At 43.3% G+C, this 16,759-nt stretch overlaps 1 protein-coding gene across 7 annotated transcripts in view; it reads right to left on the bottom strand.

The window, feature by feature from the left end:
- Positions 1–2,635: 2,635 nt before the first annotated feature.
- LOC143958178 (syntaxin-3-like) overlaps positions 2,636–16,759 on the bottom strand; it is a 93,424-nt gene continuing 79,300 nt past the window's right edge. For 2 of the 7 annotated variants that reach the window (XM_077467646.1, XM_077467649.1), the window contains 2 exons: positions 6,569–6,647; positions 2,636–2,735 (listed from right to left, as the gene is read on the bottom strand). In XM_077467646.1, the coding sequence (XP_077323772.1) occupies positions 6,570–6,647 (78 nt within the window). In that variant the 3' untranslated portion in view covers positions 2,636–2,735; position 6,569. Of the gene's footprint in view, positions 2,736–5,145; positions 5,667–6,414; positions 12,419–16,577; positions 16,699–16,759 lie in introns of those variants that run through there. The other 5 variants (XM_077467645.1, XM_077467648.1, XR_013270098.1 and 2 more) reach the window with 4 other exon arrangements.

Here is a 16,759-nt window from a genome sequence, read left to right as displayed (position 1 = left end):
AGGAGCATTTAGAAAAAGAGAAAGATGGAGAGAGGGAGAGAGAGCGCGAGAGAGGGCGAGAGAGGGCGAGAGAGGGCGAGAGAGGGCGAGAGAGAGCGAGAGAGAGAGAGCGCAAGCCATTGGCCAGAATAAATGATTATGGCCAATGAAATGAATTAATGCCCAGGCTTTTTTTCTGCCATGAGGCTATTGCCAAGAGGAGGAGCATTTAGAAAAAGAGAAAGATGGGGAGAGAGAGAGAGAGCAAGAGGGGTAGAGAGAGCGAGAGGGGTAGAGAGAGCGAGAGGGGTAGAGAGAGCGAGAGAGCGAGAGAGGGAGAGAGAGCGAGAGAGGGAGAGAGAGCGAGAGAGAGCGAGAGAGCGAGAGAGGGAGAGAGAGCGAGAGAGCGAGAGAGGGAGAGAGAGCGAGAGCGAAAGAGCGAGCGGGAGAGAGAGCGAGAGAGAGAGCGAGAGAGAGAGCGCGCGCAAGCGAGAGAGAGGGGGGTGAGGGAGAGAGGGATAGAGAGGGGAGATGGGGAGAGAGAGAGAGAGAGGCAGAGGAACAGCCTGACATGATTAAATGAGAGAGGAGTGTAACAGGCAGCTTCCCCTGCACTGCTGATGAAAAAGAGAAAGATGTGGAGAGAGAGCGAGAGAGAGAGAGAGAGAGAGAGAGCGAGAGGGGTAGAGAGATCGAGAGAGAGCGAGAGGGGTAGAGAGATCGAGAGAGAGCGAGAGGGGTAGAGAGAGCGAGAGAGAGTGAGAGAGCGAGAGAGGGAGAGAGAGCGAGAGAGGGAGAGAGAGCGAGAGAGGGAGAGAGAGCGAGAGAGGGAGAGAGAGCGAGAGAGGGAGAGAGAGCGAGAGAGGGAGAGAGAGCGAGAGAGGGAGAGAGAGCGAGAGAGAGAGCGAGAGCGAGAGAGGGAGAGAGAGCGAGAGAGAGCGAGAGCGAGAGAGGGAGAGAGAGCGAGAGAGGGAGAGAGAGCGAGAGAGGGAGAGAGAGCGAGAGAGGGAGAGAGAGCGAGAGAGGGACAGAGAGCGAGAGAGGGACAGAGAGCGAGAGAGTCGAGAGAGAGCGAGAGAGTCGAGAGGGAGAGATAGCGAGAGAGTCGAGAGGGAGAGCGAGCGAAAGAGTGAGCGAAAGAGCGAGCGAGAGAGAGAGAGCGCAAGCCATTGGCCAGAATAAATGATTATGGCCAATGAAATGAATTAATGCCCAGGCTTTTTTTCTGCCATGAGGCTACTGCCAAGAGGAGGAGCATTTAGAAAAAAGAGAAAGATGGGGAGAGAGAGAGCGAGAGGGGTAGAGAGAGCGAGAGGGGTAGAGAGAGCGAGAGGGGTAGAGAGAGCGAGAGGGGTAGAGAGAGCGAGAGAGGGAGAGAGAGCGAGAGAGGGAGAGAGAGCGAGAAAGCGAGCGAGAGAGAGAGAGAGAGAGAGAGAGAGGGAGGGAGAGGGAGCGAGCGGGAGAGAGAGAGAAAGCGAGCGTGAGAGAGAGAGAGAGAGAGAGAGAGAGAGAGAGAGAGAGAGAGAGAGAGAGAGAGAGAGAGAGAGAGAGAGAGGGAGGGAGGGGGGAGAGAGAGCGCGCGCAAGCGAGAGAGAGGGGGTGAGGGAGAGAGGGATAGAGAGGGGGAGATGGAGAGAGAGAGAGGCAGAGGAACAGCCTGACATGATTAAATGAGAGAGGAGTGTAACAGGCAGCTTCCCCTGCACTGCTGATGCTCCTTCTGACCCAATCGAATTGACAAATCAGTACATGGTTTACAAACTTAGCTGCAAGGGGACAGGGGAAGTGCAGGGGCCCCTGGGCAGCGCCCAGGTGTGCCCGCTCATTAAGACAGCCCTGCCTGCTATACACACACCAGCAGCCTCAGTAACTGCTAGAAGTGGCAAATAAATGTCTTGCATCCCACAATGCAATGCAGGTACCTCAGCAGCCAGTAGGAGAAGAGAAGATCTTGCATTGCATTGTGGGATGTAAGAACTTTCAGTAGTCAATGGAAGGAGCTGTTAAATGTACACATCTCCCAATGCAAGTACCTCTCTAACCATTAGAAGAATATAAAACTCCTACAACCCACAATAAAATGTTTATACGGTACCTCATTAACTGATAAAAACAGCAAATAAAGTTATTGAATTCCATAATGCAACGTGTGTCCCTCAGCAGCCAACAGAAGAAGCAGAACGTACCCGCATCCCTCATTGCATCATAAACTTCACCTATCCCACAGGACAATATAAGCTTTGCTGTGGCTCCATCTTTGGCTGGTGAGGCTGAAGAACATGGCAAGGCTTCAAGTCAGAGAATCTGATTATTTGAGTTGAGGGCAACCAGGTTTGGGGCTTCCCTGGTTGCTACCAAACTTTTTACTTTTTTATTTTTTATTATTCTATTGTGCAGTGCCTGGCTAAGGCCCCATACACACTGTTAGATTTTCTGCAGATTTGTGTCTTCAGATTTACCAAAACCATATACTGCAAGGGCCGTCCTGATTGCATACAAAATGACCTCCTATTATATGGTTTTGGTAAATCTGAAGACAAAAATCTGCAGAAAATCGAATAGTGTGTATGGGGTCTTCGATTACTTCCCATTAAATAACACATTTGTAACAGTTTGTGTGTAAACCTTGTGAGCTTAAAATAACACATAAGACAGATTATTTGACAAAATCTTTATTGAAGCCACTCTGCAGACACAATTGGCCATTTACATCCAATATCTTCTTTAGTCTTCTTTACATGATTCTACCGTGTGGTCTGTGTCATAATAGGGAAAAAAACAAATATAAAATATAATGCAAGGTTTTCACCAATCAACCTGGGTTTTATTAATTTAATATGGTAAGATAATGGGTTTCTACATATGCTACCAAAGAACAAATTTCTAGGCATTTTCATTAAGACCTGAGGACAATATGGCTTCTGCCTTAAGCCTCGTACACACCATCAAATTTTCTGCAGACAAAACCTGAGACTTTTGTCCGAAGGGCATTGGCCAGGAACTTGTTTTACATATAAACGGCAAGGAATTGTCGGCCAACAAACACGAACGTAGTAACGTACTACGTGGTTTTTCAGCTCTTTAGCGCCACCCTTTGGGCTCCTTCTGCTAATTTTGTTTTAATAGAAGTTTGGTGAGTGTTGATTCGCGCTTTTCATTTTGCGCTTTTCAGTTCGTTCCTGAACGGACGTTTGTCAACCAGCCATATTGCAGGGAGATGACGTGTTATTTATTATTGGCCTTGGAGTTATTGCTTTGACCAAAGTCCAGTCCAGGAACAGGAAGAGGAGGATTTCTTGGACCAAAAACTGGTTGCTTTATTAATCGTGACCAATTATGTCATATGCCTTTGTTGTGGGAGCTCCAGGAGAATAATCCAGATGATTTTCGGAACTATCTCCGGATGACGGAACCCTGCTTTCACCAACTCTTGGCATTGCTGATCCCCTATATTAAGAAGCAGGACACATGCATGGGGCTTTTATTTTATTTTTTGGTTGAATAATGATTTGATTCGGTATGTTTTCGATATTTTTAGATGCACAGAATAGACTTTTTGTTCTGTTGGCAGATAGCATGTCTAATTTTACCGTATATACTCGAGTATAGGCCGACCCGAATATAAGCCGAGGCCCCCAATTTACCCCAAAAAAACTGGGAAACTTATTGACTCGCGTATAAGCCGAGGGTGAGACATGCCTGTCCATCCCTGTGTGTCCGTCCATCCCTGTGTGTCCGTCCATCCCTGTGTGTCCGTCCATCCCTGTGTGTCCGTCCATCCATCCCTGTGTGTGTGTCCGTCCATCCCTGTGTGTGTGTCCGTCCATCCCTGTGTGTGTGTCCATCCGTCCATCCCTGTGTGTGTGTCCATCCGTCCATCCCTGTGTGTGTGTCCATCCGTCCATCCCTGTGTGTGTCCATCCGTCCATCCCTGTGTGTGTGTCCATCCGTCCATCCCTGTGTGTGTGTCCATCCGTCCATCCCTGTGTGTGTGTCCATCCATCCATCCCTGTGTGTGTGTCCATCCATCCATTCCTGTGTGTGTGTGTCCATCCATCCATCCCTGTGTGTGTGTCCATCCATCCATCCCTGTGTGTGTGTCCATCCATCCATCCCTGTGTGTGTGTCCATCCATCCATCCCTGTGTGTGTGTCCATCCATCCATCCCTGTGTGTGTGTCCATCCATCCATCCCTGTGTGTGTGTCCATCCATCCATCCCTGTGTGTGTGTCCATCCATCCATCCCTGTGTGTGTGTCCATCCATCCCTGTGTGTGTGTCCGTGCAGCCTTGTGTGTCCAGCCTACCTGTGTCCCGAGCCTCCGTCGTCCCGTGCCTCCGTCCTGTGCCTCCGTCCCGTGCCGAGCCTCCGTCCTTTTGCCATGCCAGGATCGCCGCTCTTCGGCGGCCATTCCTCTGTTCAAAAGCCGCGCCTCCGTCTGTGATAGGCGGAACACTCAATTTCCCAGCAGTCTGTGTTCCGCCTATCACGGACATCCTCTCATCCTCGTCCGTAGTATGAGGATGAGTGTATGTCCGTGATAGGCGGACCACTGACTGCTGGGAAATTGAGTGTTCCGCCTATCACAGACAGGAAGGCGCGGCTTTTGAATAGTAGAATGTCCGCCGTCTGTCTGCTCGACACGCTGATCGGGCAGGCAGACGGCGATGACTCGAGTATAAGCCGAGGGGGGGACTTTCAGCCTCAAAAAAGAGGCTGAAAATCTCGGCTTATACTCGAGTATATACGGTATTTGTTTTCTTTTTTTAATGCACAATAAAAAAAATTGTGTAGAATAATAGTTTGGCTATGCGTTTTACATCAAATGACAGTTTGGGAGTAGGCAGTTACATTTAAAAAAATACAATGTAAAATTAATAAGGGAAGCCAACATAGTTGCGGGGATTAGGAGGCCGTTTCTCTCTGTCAGAACACATTAGCTCAGCGGGGGAAGTATAGTATAGTCAGTGCAGCGGGCCCTCCTGAGCTATTCAGTTTTTTTAATCATTCAGAGCAAAAAATTACTGAATAGTGTATACCAGGCTTCAAGCGATTGTAAATGATCACCTCGTAAAACAATTCAGTTTAAACTGTAAATGAAAGGCAAAACATCTTTGTATAGATATAAAAAGGGAAGGGGGGGGGTATTTATAATTATTGTAATAGTAATAGCTGCATGCTGGAGGGAGGAGAAGCAACAACAAACTGATCTTCCCAATGAATGGCTGTGCAGGGGGGGAGGGGGGGGCATGTCTGAACAAGTCTGGTCATTGGAGGACAGCAGGCTGAGTTCCCAGCACAGTTAGAGAACAGACGATGATGTGCTCTCCTGTTTAGTGTGGTCATTTTTTAATAGGAAAGCGGGGGGGCTGGCAAGACCACCAGGGATTTCACATAAAGGAAGCAATACAAAGAGAACAGAATACTTTTTCACACAAGTACATGGTACAGCAGGCACATATCAGGAAAAATTAAACGTTGGAGTAACAAACACTTTAAGGGAGGGTTATAATCCCGGTCAGGTTTTGGTGCCATCTGTGTCCCATTGGGGAGATTTTCCTTCACTTCCTGTCCCCTGGTTCCCTTTAGCTCTGTTCTAGTGACAACCCAAAATGTGGGGGTTTTCTTTCATTTTCATTCTCTGTGATAGCAATAAAATGGAGAGGGCAAATCCACCCTTTCCAAAACTGGAAAAAAAGGTTAAGATTAGTTATACTTTAACCACTTTTTTACCACCAGATGTTAAAAAAAAATATATATCCTGGCAGCAATTAATTATAACAAGCTCATGACCATAGCTGCAGCCATTTTTATTTATTTATTTTACAGCTGGAAATCGGCTATTTAGTATATTTAATCTATGCAGCTCTACCGCCACCGGATAAATTTTTACGGTGGTAAAAGGGCTGGCCATGTATCCTATGTACAGTAGTGAGAAGTGTTGTACCCCTTACTAATTCATATAGGAAAGTGTGAGGGCAACTGTATCTTTATTATTAAAGAGGGCTTCCAGGTTCTAAATAGCCCCCTCCACCACTGGGCTAGGTTTGTGGGGAAAGAGTCCCTTGTCCTCACCAACATGGTGAAAGAGGCATTCTGCCAGGAGAGCCCACTGTCAAAGTACCTTCCCAATGTTAAGGGGCGTGTGGCATGGTATGGCTCAGGGTATGTTCTATAGAGATTTGGGCTTAAATACTGTAGATGTGATGGTTTCAGATATTAGGCGACATGGTTTACAGAAAATCAGTCCAATTCAGCAACAAAACCGGCTTAGGCAGTGTATTCATTTGCATAGTGATAAATTTCCACTTGGAGAAGATGCATGGTGAACGTCAGTGGGTTTATTCACCAAAACCCATTAGAAGGTTAATTAAATGACCTTAAAAAGGTCTACAGTTCATGCAATAAAAACAAAAATATTCTCTCAAAAAGAACTACACATTTAAAAATAGTTTATTCTATGTGTGCTTAAATCATTGCAATAAAAGATAAATTAATATGTACATTCTTTCAAATAAATATATTTTGACCAATCGATACAGTTCCCAGTTTTCTTATTCTCTCCCCATGTGTGCTATAATGTTCTTACCTTAGGCAAAGATTCCTCCGATCGTGGATGCTACGATAATTATAAGGATTATACAGCAGATCAGGATCATTATCTTCTTCTGCAGCATGCCAAAAGCCAGAAGAGAGGGGGCGTTTCAGAGAAATAAAATGGGTTTTTGATCAAAAAAAAAAAAAGAAAAGAAGGGAGGGGGGTGGGATTGCGGGAGTCCTGTACAATTTGGGCATGGATAAAGTTGATCATTTCATCATCACCCATGTTTGAAACAAACACCTACATAATAGAAAAAGGCAGCAGCAAATTCATATTACAGTGCTGGATTGTTGGTGGCAAGCCGATTTACATGCTAGCTTGCCACACGCCCAATGTAAGTTATCTCACTAGAATTCCCAATTCTGGCCCAGGGAGCCACTAATGGAAATGATGGCATCACACTCCATTATTTAATTCACCAAAATGCGAGAGACAGTTAAAAAGAGGTTTGGTGGAATACTGCTGGTTTTGCCAAGTTGTGTTATCCCCGAGACTTGAAAACTATTTTAAGGATTCCTCTGGGGGTAAAAGTGTTGAGGAAGGCTGGCCTAGACATTTAGGCATGTGATCTCCGTTGACGGGGGATGATCAGCTAATCTGAATTCTGGTCCTTCAAAATCGACCATGTGACCACATCGCATGGCTTTGGGCTCTTTAACAGCATTGTCTTGAGCCGAAGCAGTGTTTTCTCCAAGAGAGCGTCACACCTTTGTCAGGGCCTAGTGGGATGGAACAGGAATTCAAATTACTGCACAGAAATCCCATTCCTGGAACCAAAGACATTTCGTTTTTCACTTCACAGATACATCCATAATGGAAACTTTATTTTTGGTTAAAGTAGCCCTAATAATGTTAGAGCTTAAGTTGACTTTAAATTAAACAGTCTTTCTGGGCTGCATAAACAAAGAGTAACAGAATGCTACCCTCTCTAGTGCTTGCCAAGTAACATGCCTAGGCCTAGACCAACAATTCTCAACCAGGTTTCTATGGAACCCTAGGGTTCCTCCAGAGATTTCTAGAGCTCTGGATGATTAACCTCCCATCTGATGCTCATCCCATATGATTACCTGCATAGTTTCAGGGATAACACAACTTGGCAAAACCAGCAGTATTCCACAAAACATCTTTTTAACTGTCTGGAAGAAAAAAAAAAAAAAAAAAAAAACGCAGTGATGGGCAGAATGCCGCTCTTACAAATGACTACCAATATATGAAGCATTTTCCCATTGTCCCCTGATGAATTGATTTCATTATGGGTTCCCTGAGACTTGAAAACAATTTTAAGGATTCCTCTGGGGTAAAAGGGTTGAGGAAGGCTGGCCTAGACATTTAGGCATGTGATCTCTGTTGAAGGGGGATGATCAGCTAATCTGAACTCTGGTCCTTCAAAATTGACCATGTGACCACATTGCATGGCTTTGGGCTCTTTAACAGCATTGTCTTGAGCCGAAGCAGTGTTTTCTCTAAGAAATGCTGTTTTTTTTTTAGAGACTTTCATTGCTCCCGATTTATTCAGTGCAGCAAGGCTGTAGGAAAAAGCTCTAGGTTAACACTTAAAAATGTTCACGCTTCAAAGGCACACTTACAATTACCAGTAAATTGAATAATATATACCTGATCATGTCACTGAATTATATTTTCCAATATGCAATTTGTTTTCTTAGATTTTGCGCCCATTAAGAAATGTTAACATTTTCATGGTTGTCCTGTAATATATTTTGATACAGAATGATCAACCTAGCATTGCCCTCATCACACTTAAAGAGGATATCTATCTGGCTATGGAAGCAGGAAATCTACCCAAATGCTCTCCACCGGCTTTCAGTAAAGGTCTCCCTCGTAATGAGTACATTGCATTGGCCTTCACAGAGCCAATGCAGTGGAAACTGTCGCAGCCCGACCTTGCAAATCCATAGAAAATAAATAGGATTCTGGTGCTGAATTAAACAGAAAAGCCAACAATGGGAATTCAGAGCAAGAAGCCCTTCCAGTCAGCAAATGGGTGTCATTGAGGTCCATCCTGAATGCAGGAATCCTCTTTCAAGCAGACCTACACTCAAATGTTAGCCAAGCTATGAGTGTCTTTGCAGGGGTGGATAAAAAAAAAAAAAAGAAGAAGAACAAAATAGGAGCTAAAATATGTTTTATATTGAAAGGTAACTCCATGCTCCCCCCCCCCCAGTGATTGTCCTAGTCGACTGAAAGCCTGGGTTTCTCTGCTGAAGGAGATCCTAGAGGAAGCATTTTCTCAATTAGAAGTATTTTGGCCCATTTATTGCTCTATATTCCATCCCCTCAAGACATGACAAAGCTCCAAGTTATCATTTAATTATAAGACAGTTTAGGTAAATTCATGTGTCTCTTAAAGAGTCAAGCAAGGAAATGGGGGGGAGGGGGTCCTTCATTAGCTTCAGGTTATTTTATATTACACTATTAACAAATGTACAAAAGAGCACTTTGGGACTATGGTCTACATGTACAGAGAAGTCATGTAACATTGTCTTCTCTTTGTTTTCCCCTATAGATAAAAAAAAAACAGAAAGCAGCATGTGTTGCTGTTAACCAGATCCTCTGAATCGTAATTTCAGAGTTTGAACATTATTAGGTTTATGACATTGTAGCCATAAACTTTCCTATCTCCTCCTAGATCACATTTCCAAGAATGAAGTCCAGGTAGTTGTCTACAGTACATATTTTGGTTGATTTACTAAAACTGGAAGCTATTTGGTTTCTATGCAGAGCTGCACCAGATTTTGCACTCTCCAGTTTTTTTGTTGGTCAAAGCTTAAAGTGGAAGTAAACCCTTCTATCGTTTTCAGTCAAGGAAGCTGCCATCTTGGCCTCTAATGATTCTTCAACTGCCATAATGCTGCACATGTGATCAGTTATGAAACCAGCCATTGGATGGTTTGAAAGTTTGGTTGAGAACACAACCAATGTGAAAGTTAGCATTTCCGGCATGCCGGGAATGTAAGTGTTTTTTGAAACTGGATTTACTACCACTTTAACTGAACAAGCTGAAGTTAGAAGCTGCACCAGATTTCACACTCTCCAATTTTAGTAAATCAACCCCATTGGCTTTCTTGTGATTTTTTTTTTTGCCTTCTTCTGGATCAACTTTAGGGATAGGAATCTGTATATGGAGGTTTCTTATGTATTTGTTTTTTTCTGTTGGTTGAATTAGATGGACTAGTTACATAGTTATTCAGGTTGTGAAAAAAACAAAAAAGCACAAGAGTGATCTCATGCAAAACCTAATCAAGAATTCTTCAGCACAAAAATGTAAATAATGCATTTTCTGACAACTAACCATACCTATAAAATGACTGGGAGTTTCACATAAAGAAAAACCAGTTAATCTAGTCCATTTGCCCTTTTGACCCGAGAGAAAAAAAAATGGGAGGTATTCACAATGTTGGCCATGAAAATGAACAAACAAGTCAAACTTCAAATACAGGTTGGACCAGTATGAAGCAACAACCACCCTACTTATGTATGTAAAAGTTCTCATACCAGGATATGAGGAGATGTTGTACAATAGTACATTACTAGTTGAAAAAGTACAACAATAGCCAACAGCAGGTATGTATTTTTAGATTTCCGGGCCATGCAAAATCTAGCACCAGATTTCCTTATTAAAATGGTAATTCAAAACCGCTGGTTTATAGCAGCCGCAAATGTAAAGGGAAGTATCAGGCAACCAAAAAAATAAAAATAAAAAAAATCAATGAGCTACTAATGCTTTCTAACTAGAACTGCACTAAAAATATAAAATTTTGCTAAATTTACCTTAAAACATAACCAAGCATAAGTTTTCGATAGAGTAGGATATGAAAAGAACTCCTTTTTTGCTGTCTGTTGGAAAGATTTCCCCAGACGTCCTGCACCAGAGCTTTTGCAGGAAGAAAAAAATCCTGCCAAACGTTTTTTAAAAACCTCTAATGCCGCGTACACACGACCGGACTTTTTGACAGCAAAGATCCGACGGAACGATTCCGGCGGACAATTCGATCATGTGTGGGCTCCATCGGACCTTTGCTGTCCAAAAATCTGACAGACTTTAGAAATAGAACAGGTTTCAAATTTTTCCGCCGGAACGCCGGCGGACCCAGTTCCTATTGAGAAATCCACTCGTGTGTATGCTAGTCCGACAGACCAAAACCAACGCTAGGGCAGCTATTGGCTACTGGCTATGAACTTATTGATTCTAGTCCGGTCGTACGTCATCACATTCTAATCCGTCGGACTTTGGTGTGATTGTGTGTGGCCAAGTCCGTTCATTCAGAAAGTCCGTCAGAACTCCGCCGAAAATCTGTTGGAAAGACCGTCGGACCTAGTCCGTCGAAAAGTCCGCTTGTGCGTAAGTGGCATAAGGCCTGGTTCGCACCTATGCATTTAGTGCGTGCTCAGTGTTGCAGAAACACACTACAGTCCATTTAACATGGTTTCCTTTGGCTGTAGTTCACATCTGTGCATTTTATTAAAAGGGCCAGGGACTTTTCTGGTTTTTGGTTCCATAGACTTCAATGGATCAAAAGCGTGAATTGAAAAAAAAAAATGCAAAATGCCCCTGCAATATGCAAACTGCATCCTGCATAGGTGGAAAATTTCCATTTGTTGGAAACAATGGTTAGCAGAGCAAAAAGAGGGCGATTATTGACAGCAGGGCCATAGACAGCAATAAAAGGCAGACATGGGTTCCAACCGTTCGCTACTCAATTCAAATAAAAATAAATAAAATAGGTGACAAGGCCGCAGATGTTTTTAAAGTGCATGTAAAGCCGTAACTTTTTTTTCAATGATTCTTCTCTTAACTGACAAAAACTTTATGTATAATACCATAACCAATGTCTAAAGGGAAAGGATGGGTGGTGTTCCAATCAACCAAAACGTTATGTATAATACCATAACCAATATCTAAAAGGGAAAGGATGGGCGGTGTTACAATCAACCAGAAAGATCAATTTTCATTATCTAACCTGAGCCTGAAATACTTCAGTGGGAATTCGACCACTATGGACAATAGCAAGCCTTCTTTATAGAATTTATTAAAAACGAGGTCCCTTGTATGCTTAGTCAAATAATAACGACATTAATTGGGTGTACAAAATAAAAGCTTCCCAAATTGCCCATAGCAACCGGATTCTTTTGGTCAGTTTTCTGGTGCAGGTTAAAGAAATGAAAGGCACAATCTGATCAACACCAACCATAAAGGAAGGCCAGTTGTTCATAACATAAGCTGTTGTCTTCCTATTTAGTAAAATCTAACAGCATTTGGTTTACTCTATGCTCAATGAAAAATGACATTTGATTGGCTATTATTGGTTACCACCATTTTTGCAAAAACAGCCATTTTGCCTGCTTATTAAACCTTAAAAATCAAGCAAAGAAGTTATTTATACCTCCCATCTGCCCTTATTTGGTACAACATTTTTTTTTTCTTTTAAAGAGCAGTTCAAAAGAAAGAGTCCCATCTAAGCATGTGGCTGGACAGGTCTGGTAAGGAATGGGGATGAGTTGGAGTCCAGGTTCTGTTTTGGTGGAGGTTTAGATTTGAAGATGGAGTTCGTACTCAAGATTATTCTTCAAATATAAGTCTTCTTCATATTATATACATTTAAAAATCTTTTAAAAAAATAACACACATTAGTCTCGTCCCTTCTTGTGCCTTTAACATTGTAACAGAATTGTGTTGAGGAGTAGGTAGTGCACACAGTCAGGAAGAGAATGCAGGACCAAAGTTCCAGTTCTTTTACGGGAAAAGTTGGGCAACAGTACAGGAGAGGGCTGGAGGAGGTAGATGGGATCTGGATAAGGCATCATGGATGGAGTGTTATGCTGGAGAACAGATAAAGGGATTGGTTATAAGATGGTTATAGATGGTTTGTCAATCACAAAATAACCTACCCACTTTTCTGCATCAGTAGCTAAGCAACACTTTTAACTTTCTCATTGGGAGAGTCAACTGAACGGAGTATGCTTAATAAGATCATACCCCTGCCCCAAGCATACAACTGACTTACCGTGATCCATGGTGGCAGTGAAATGACCCCTCAAGCATACACGGCTCACTAGCCCTTTTTCACACCCAACGTTTATGTGCAGTTATACCTTCTCCCTTGGTGACCAGTCCCCAGCATCTATGCATTAACTCGGTAACCATATCCCTCCCTGTGTGCATACAGTAACCCTCATTGACTGGTATTGAGTATATATATGCCTTCATTTCAGTGTTTAGTCTCAAGATGATGCCCATTAGATTCATATGCTCAATTTCCAGCATATATGCAAAACCTCAGTGTCTAATGTATATGCTTTAATGGAGAGTCCCTAGTCTCCTACATATCTGCATTCACCTTCAGTGGCTGGTCTCCAGAGTATATACATAAACTCTTAGTGACTATTCTCAGGCATATGTGCATTAACTTTAGTTTCAGGTTTTTATGTGCATTAGCCCTCTGTGACCAGTCTCCAGGGCATATTTAGGAACGCTCAGTAACCAGTCCCCAGTATATAGAGTGCCTTGAAATAGTATTCATAGCCCTTGAAATTTTCCACATTTTGCCATGTTACAAATAAAATCCCAATAAAATACATTTACGTTTTTATGTGATAGACCAAATCAAAGTGGCATATAAAATTGTGAAGTAGAAGGAAAATAATAAATGGTTTTCAAAATGATTTACAAATAAATATGTGAAAAGTGTTGCATGCATTTGTATTCAGCGCCCTTCACCCCGATACCCCTAACTAAAATCTAGTAGAACCAACTGCCTTCAGAAGTCACCTAATTAGTAGAGTCCACCTGTGTGTACTTTAATCTCAGTATAAATACAGCTGTTCTGTGAAGCCCTAAGAGGTTTGTTAAAGAACCTTAGTAACAGCATCATGAAGGCCAAGGAACACACCAGACAGGTCAGGGATAAAGTTGTGGAGAATTTTAAAGCAGGGTTAGGTTATAAAAAAATATCACAGGCTTTGAACATCTCATGAAGCACTGTTCAATAAACAATCCGAAAATGGAAAGAGTATGGCACAACTGCAAACCTACCAAGACAAGGCTGTCCAAGTAAACTGGTAGGCCGGGCAAGGAGATTATTAATCAGAGAAGCAGCCAAGAGGCCCATGGTAACTCCGGAGTAGATGCAGAGATTCAGAGCTCCGGTGGGAGAATCTGTCCACAGGACAACTATTAGTCACGCACTCCACAAATCTGGAAGAGTGGCAAGAAGAAAGCCATTGTTGAAAGGAAGTCATAAGACATCCTGTTTGCAGTATGCGAGAAGCCATGTGGGGGACATAGCAAACATGTGGAAGAAGGTGCTCTGGTTGGATGAGACCAAAATGTAATTTTTTAGCCTAAAAGAAAGATGCTATGGGTGGCGGAAAACGAACACAGCACATGACCCTGAACAAGAAGCTCACATCATTTAAAATACACCTATGATAACAATTATAGACCTTTCATTTCTTTGTAAGTGGGCAAACTTCCAAAATCTGCAGGGGATCAAATAATTATTTTCCCCACTGTATGTGCCACTTTGTGTTGGTCTATCACATAAAATCCCAATAAAATACATTTACGTTTTTCGCTGTAACATGACAAAATGTGGAAAATTTCAAGCGGTATGAATACTTTTATCAAAGCACTGGTCACTGAGGGTTTTTAAATATACCCTGGAGACTGGTCACTGAAGGCTAATGCACATAAAGACCCTTAACTAAAAGGTTAATGCACATATGCTATCAGACCCACCCCACCTGTCTCCGATCTCTTGGGGAAGTTGACCTTTACTTCCTATCCTGGATAAATAACAGTATGTTAGATACGATATCTCAAAAGCAAAATAGCTTTTTAGACTCTGTTCACATATGCAGGTAGGATGGTGCGTGTATGTTACATTTAGGGCAGTCCATTGTACAAAAATGTAAGAAAAAAAAAATGGTACTTGCACTTCTTTGGTGTAATTGTACCAAACCAAAACACATGGTACTTTGATACCCTGTGATTTGGTGTGCAGGTGCGCATATTAGCAAGGCATGTTGGGGTGAGAATTAATGGCACTGTCGCATGCCAGGAAAAATAATGCACTTTTTTGTGCATTGTAGGAATGAACATCATTATACATGCATTCCCACATTGTACAAATGTGAACCTAGACTAATGCCCTGTACACACGGTCGGACTTTGTTGTTGGAAAATCCGATCGTGTGTGGGCTCCATCAGACTTTTTCCGTCGCAATTTCCGACACACAATTTAAATTCCGATCGTGTGTAGACAATTCCGACGGACAAAGTGCCATGCGTGCTCAGAATAAATTACGAGACAAAAGCTATTGGCTACTGGCCCGTTTATAGTCCCGTCGTACGCGTTCTACATCTCCGTGTTCTGAACGATCCAATTTTCCGACAACTTTGTGCGACCGCGTGTATGCAAGACAAGTTTGGGCCAAAAACTGTCAGAAAAAAATCAGACGGATTTAGTTGTCGGAATGTCTGCCCCGTTGTGCATTTGCTGAAGCGTAGCTAACCTGCAATTTTCATTCTGGTCCAAATCATTTGGTGGAGGGGGGATTACGGTGTGGGGTTGTTTTTCAGAGGTTGAGCTTGGTCTCTTAGTTCCAGTAAAGGGAACTCTTAGGCCGGGTACACACGGGCGGACTGTTCGCCCAACTTTGTCCGCTGAACAGTGTTTCAGCGGACAGTCCGCTCGTGTGTGGGCTTCAGCGGATAGTTTCAGCGGAAACGAACAAACTGACGAACAAAGTTTTTCGGAATTCCCGTAAGACAGTCCGCTGAAACTTGGTTTGAGCGGACAGTCCGCTCGTGTGTAGGCTTGTTCGTCAAACTAAGTTCCGCGCATGCTCAGAAAGGATTTACACGCCGAAGGTTGCATTGCAGTGTATAGGACGTCGTTTTTCTAGTCCCGTCGTACGTGCCGTTCACGTCATCGCGCACGCTTTCAGCGGACTGTTCGTTCATCGTGTGTGGTCAAGTCCGCTCATGCAAATTTTGAGCGGACTGTTTGTCGGATTGTTTGACAAACTAAGTTGGGCGAACAGTCCGCCCGTGTGTACGCGGCCTTAAGGTGTCAGCATACCAAGACCTTTTTGGACAATTTCTTGCTCCCAACTTTGTAGGAACAGTTTGGGGATGGTCCCTTCCTGTTCAAACATGACTGTGCACCAGTGCACAAAGCAAGGACCATAAAGACATGGATGATCGACTTTGGGGTGGAGAACCTGACCCAAACCCAATAGAACACATTCGAGATGAATTAGAGTGGAAACTGCGAGCCAAACATTCTCGTTCAACATCAGTGACTGTCTTCACTAATGCGCTTCTGGAAGAATGGTCAAATATCCCCATAGACACACTCCTAAAGCTTGTGGACAACCTTCCCAGAGCCTGGGCCCACTCAATATTGAACTCTATGGACTAAGACTGGGATGCTGTTAAAGTTCTTGTGTGTGTAACGGCAGGCGTCCCAATACTTTTACACTATAGTGAGTGAGTGACTTGTATAGCGCTACCTATGTGAACTGAATCGCCTCAGGGCGCTTTCTTGCCACCAGAGTCCATCTGCGGCTTTGCGTGGTCCTTTACCCCATAAGGTGCTGACACGCTTACAAACACATACAACATTGACCCACAGATACACATATTAAGGCCAATTTTTTTAGACAAGGTCTAATTAACCTACCAGCATGTCTTTGGAGTGTGGGGGGGGAGACCGGAGTACCCGGAGGAAACCCACGCAGGCACAGGGAGAACATGCAAACTCCAGGCAGATGGTGTCGTGGTCAGAATTTGAACCAGCGACCCTATTGCTGCTAGGTGAAAGGGCTAACCACTACACCACTGTGCTGCCCCTAATAGTGTATTAAGTGTTCTTTTTTTGGTTTCAGTAGTTTAGTATAGGTAAATTGAATATTTAATTCTTGGGGCTCTAGCAATGAATAAGTATTTTACCTGTTAAATAGTTTTACTACTTACATGTGCATATTCCCGGCACAGCACGGTGCCAGTCTCACTTTTTCAGTCCCACGGATAAGCCGATGATCAGTGCCACAATCGCTAGCAGGATAATTACCACCACAATAATTATGATCATTTTCTAGGGGAGGGAACATCAAGGAGAAGGATCAACTACAATCAGCAATTGTACCAAACAGTCA

Source organism: Lithobates pipiens, unplaced genomic scaffold (genome assembly GCF_037356315.1).
Source record: "Lithobates pipiens isolate NorthernLeopardFrog02 unplaced genomic scaffold, aLitPip1_a1.2 Scaffold_59, whole genome shotgun sequence".
Lineage (NCBI taxonomy): Eukaryota > Metazoa > Chordata > Amphibia > Anura > Ranidae > Lithobates > Lithobates pipiens.
Note: the sequence above shows the minus strand (reverse complement) of the source record. Positions and strands in the feature narration are given on the sequence as shown.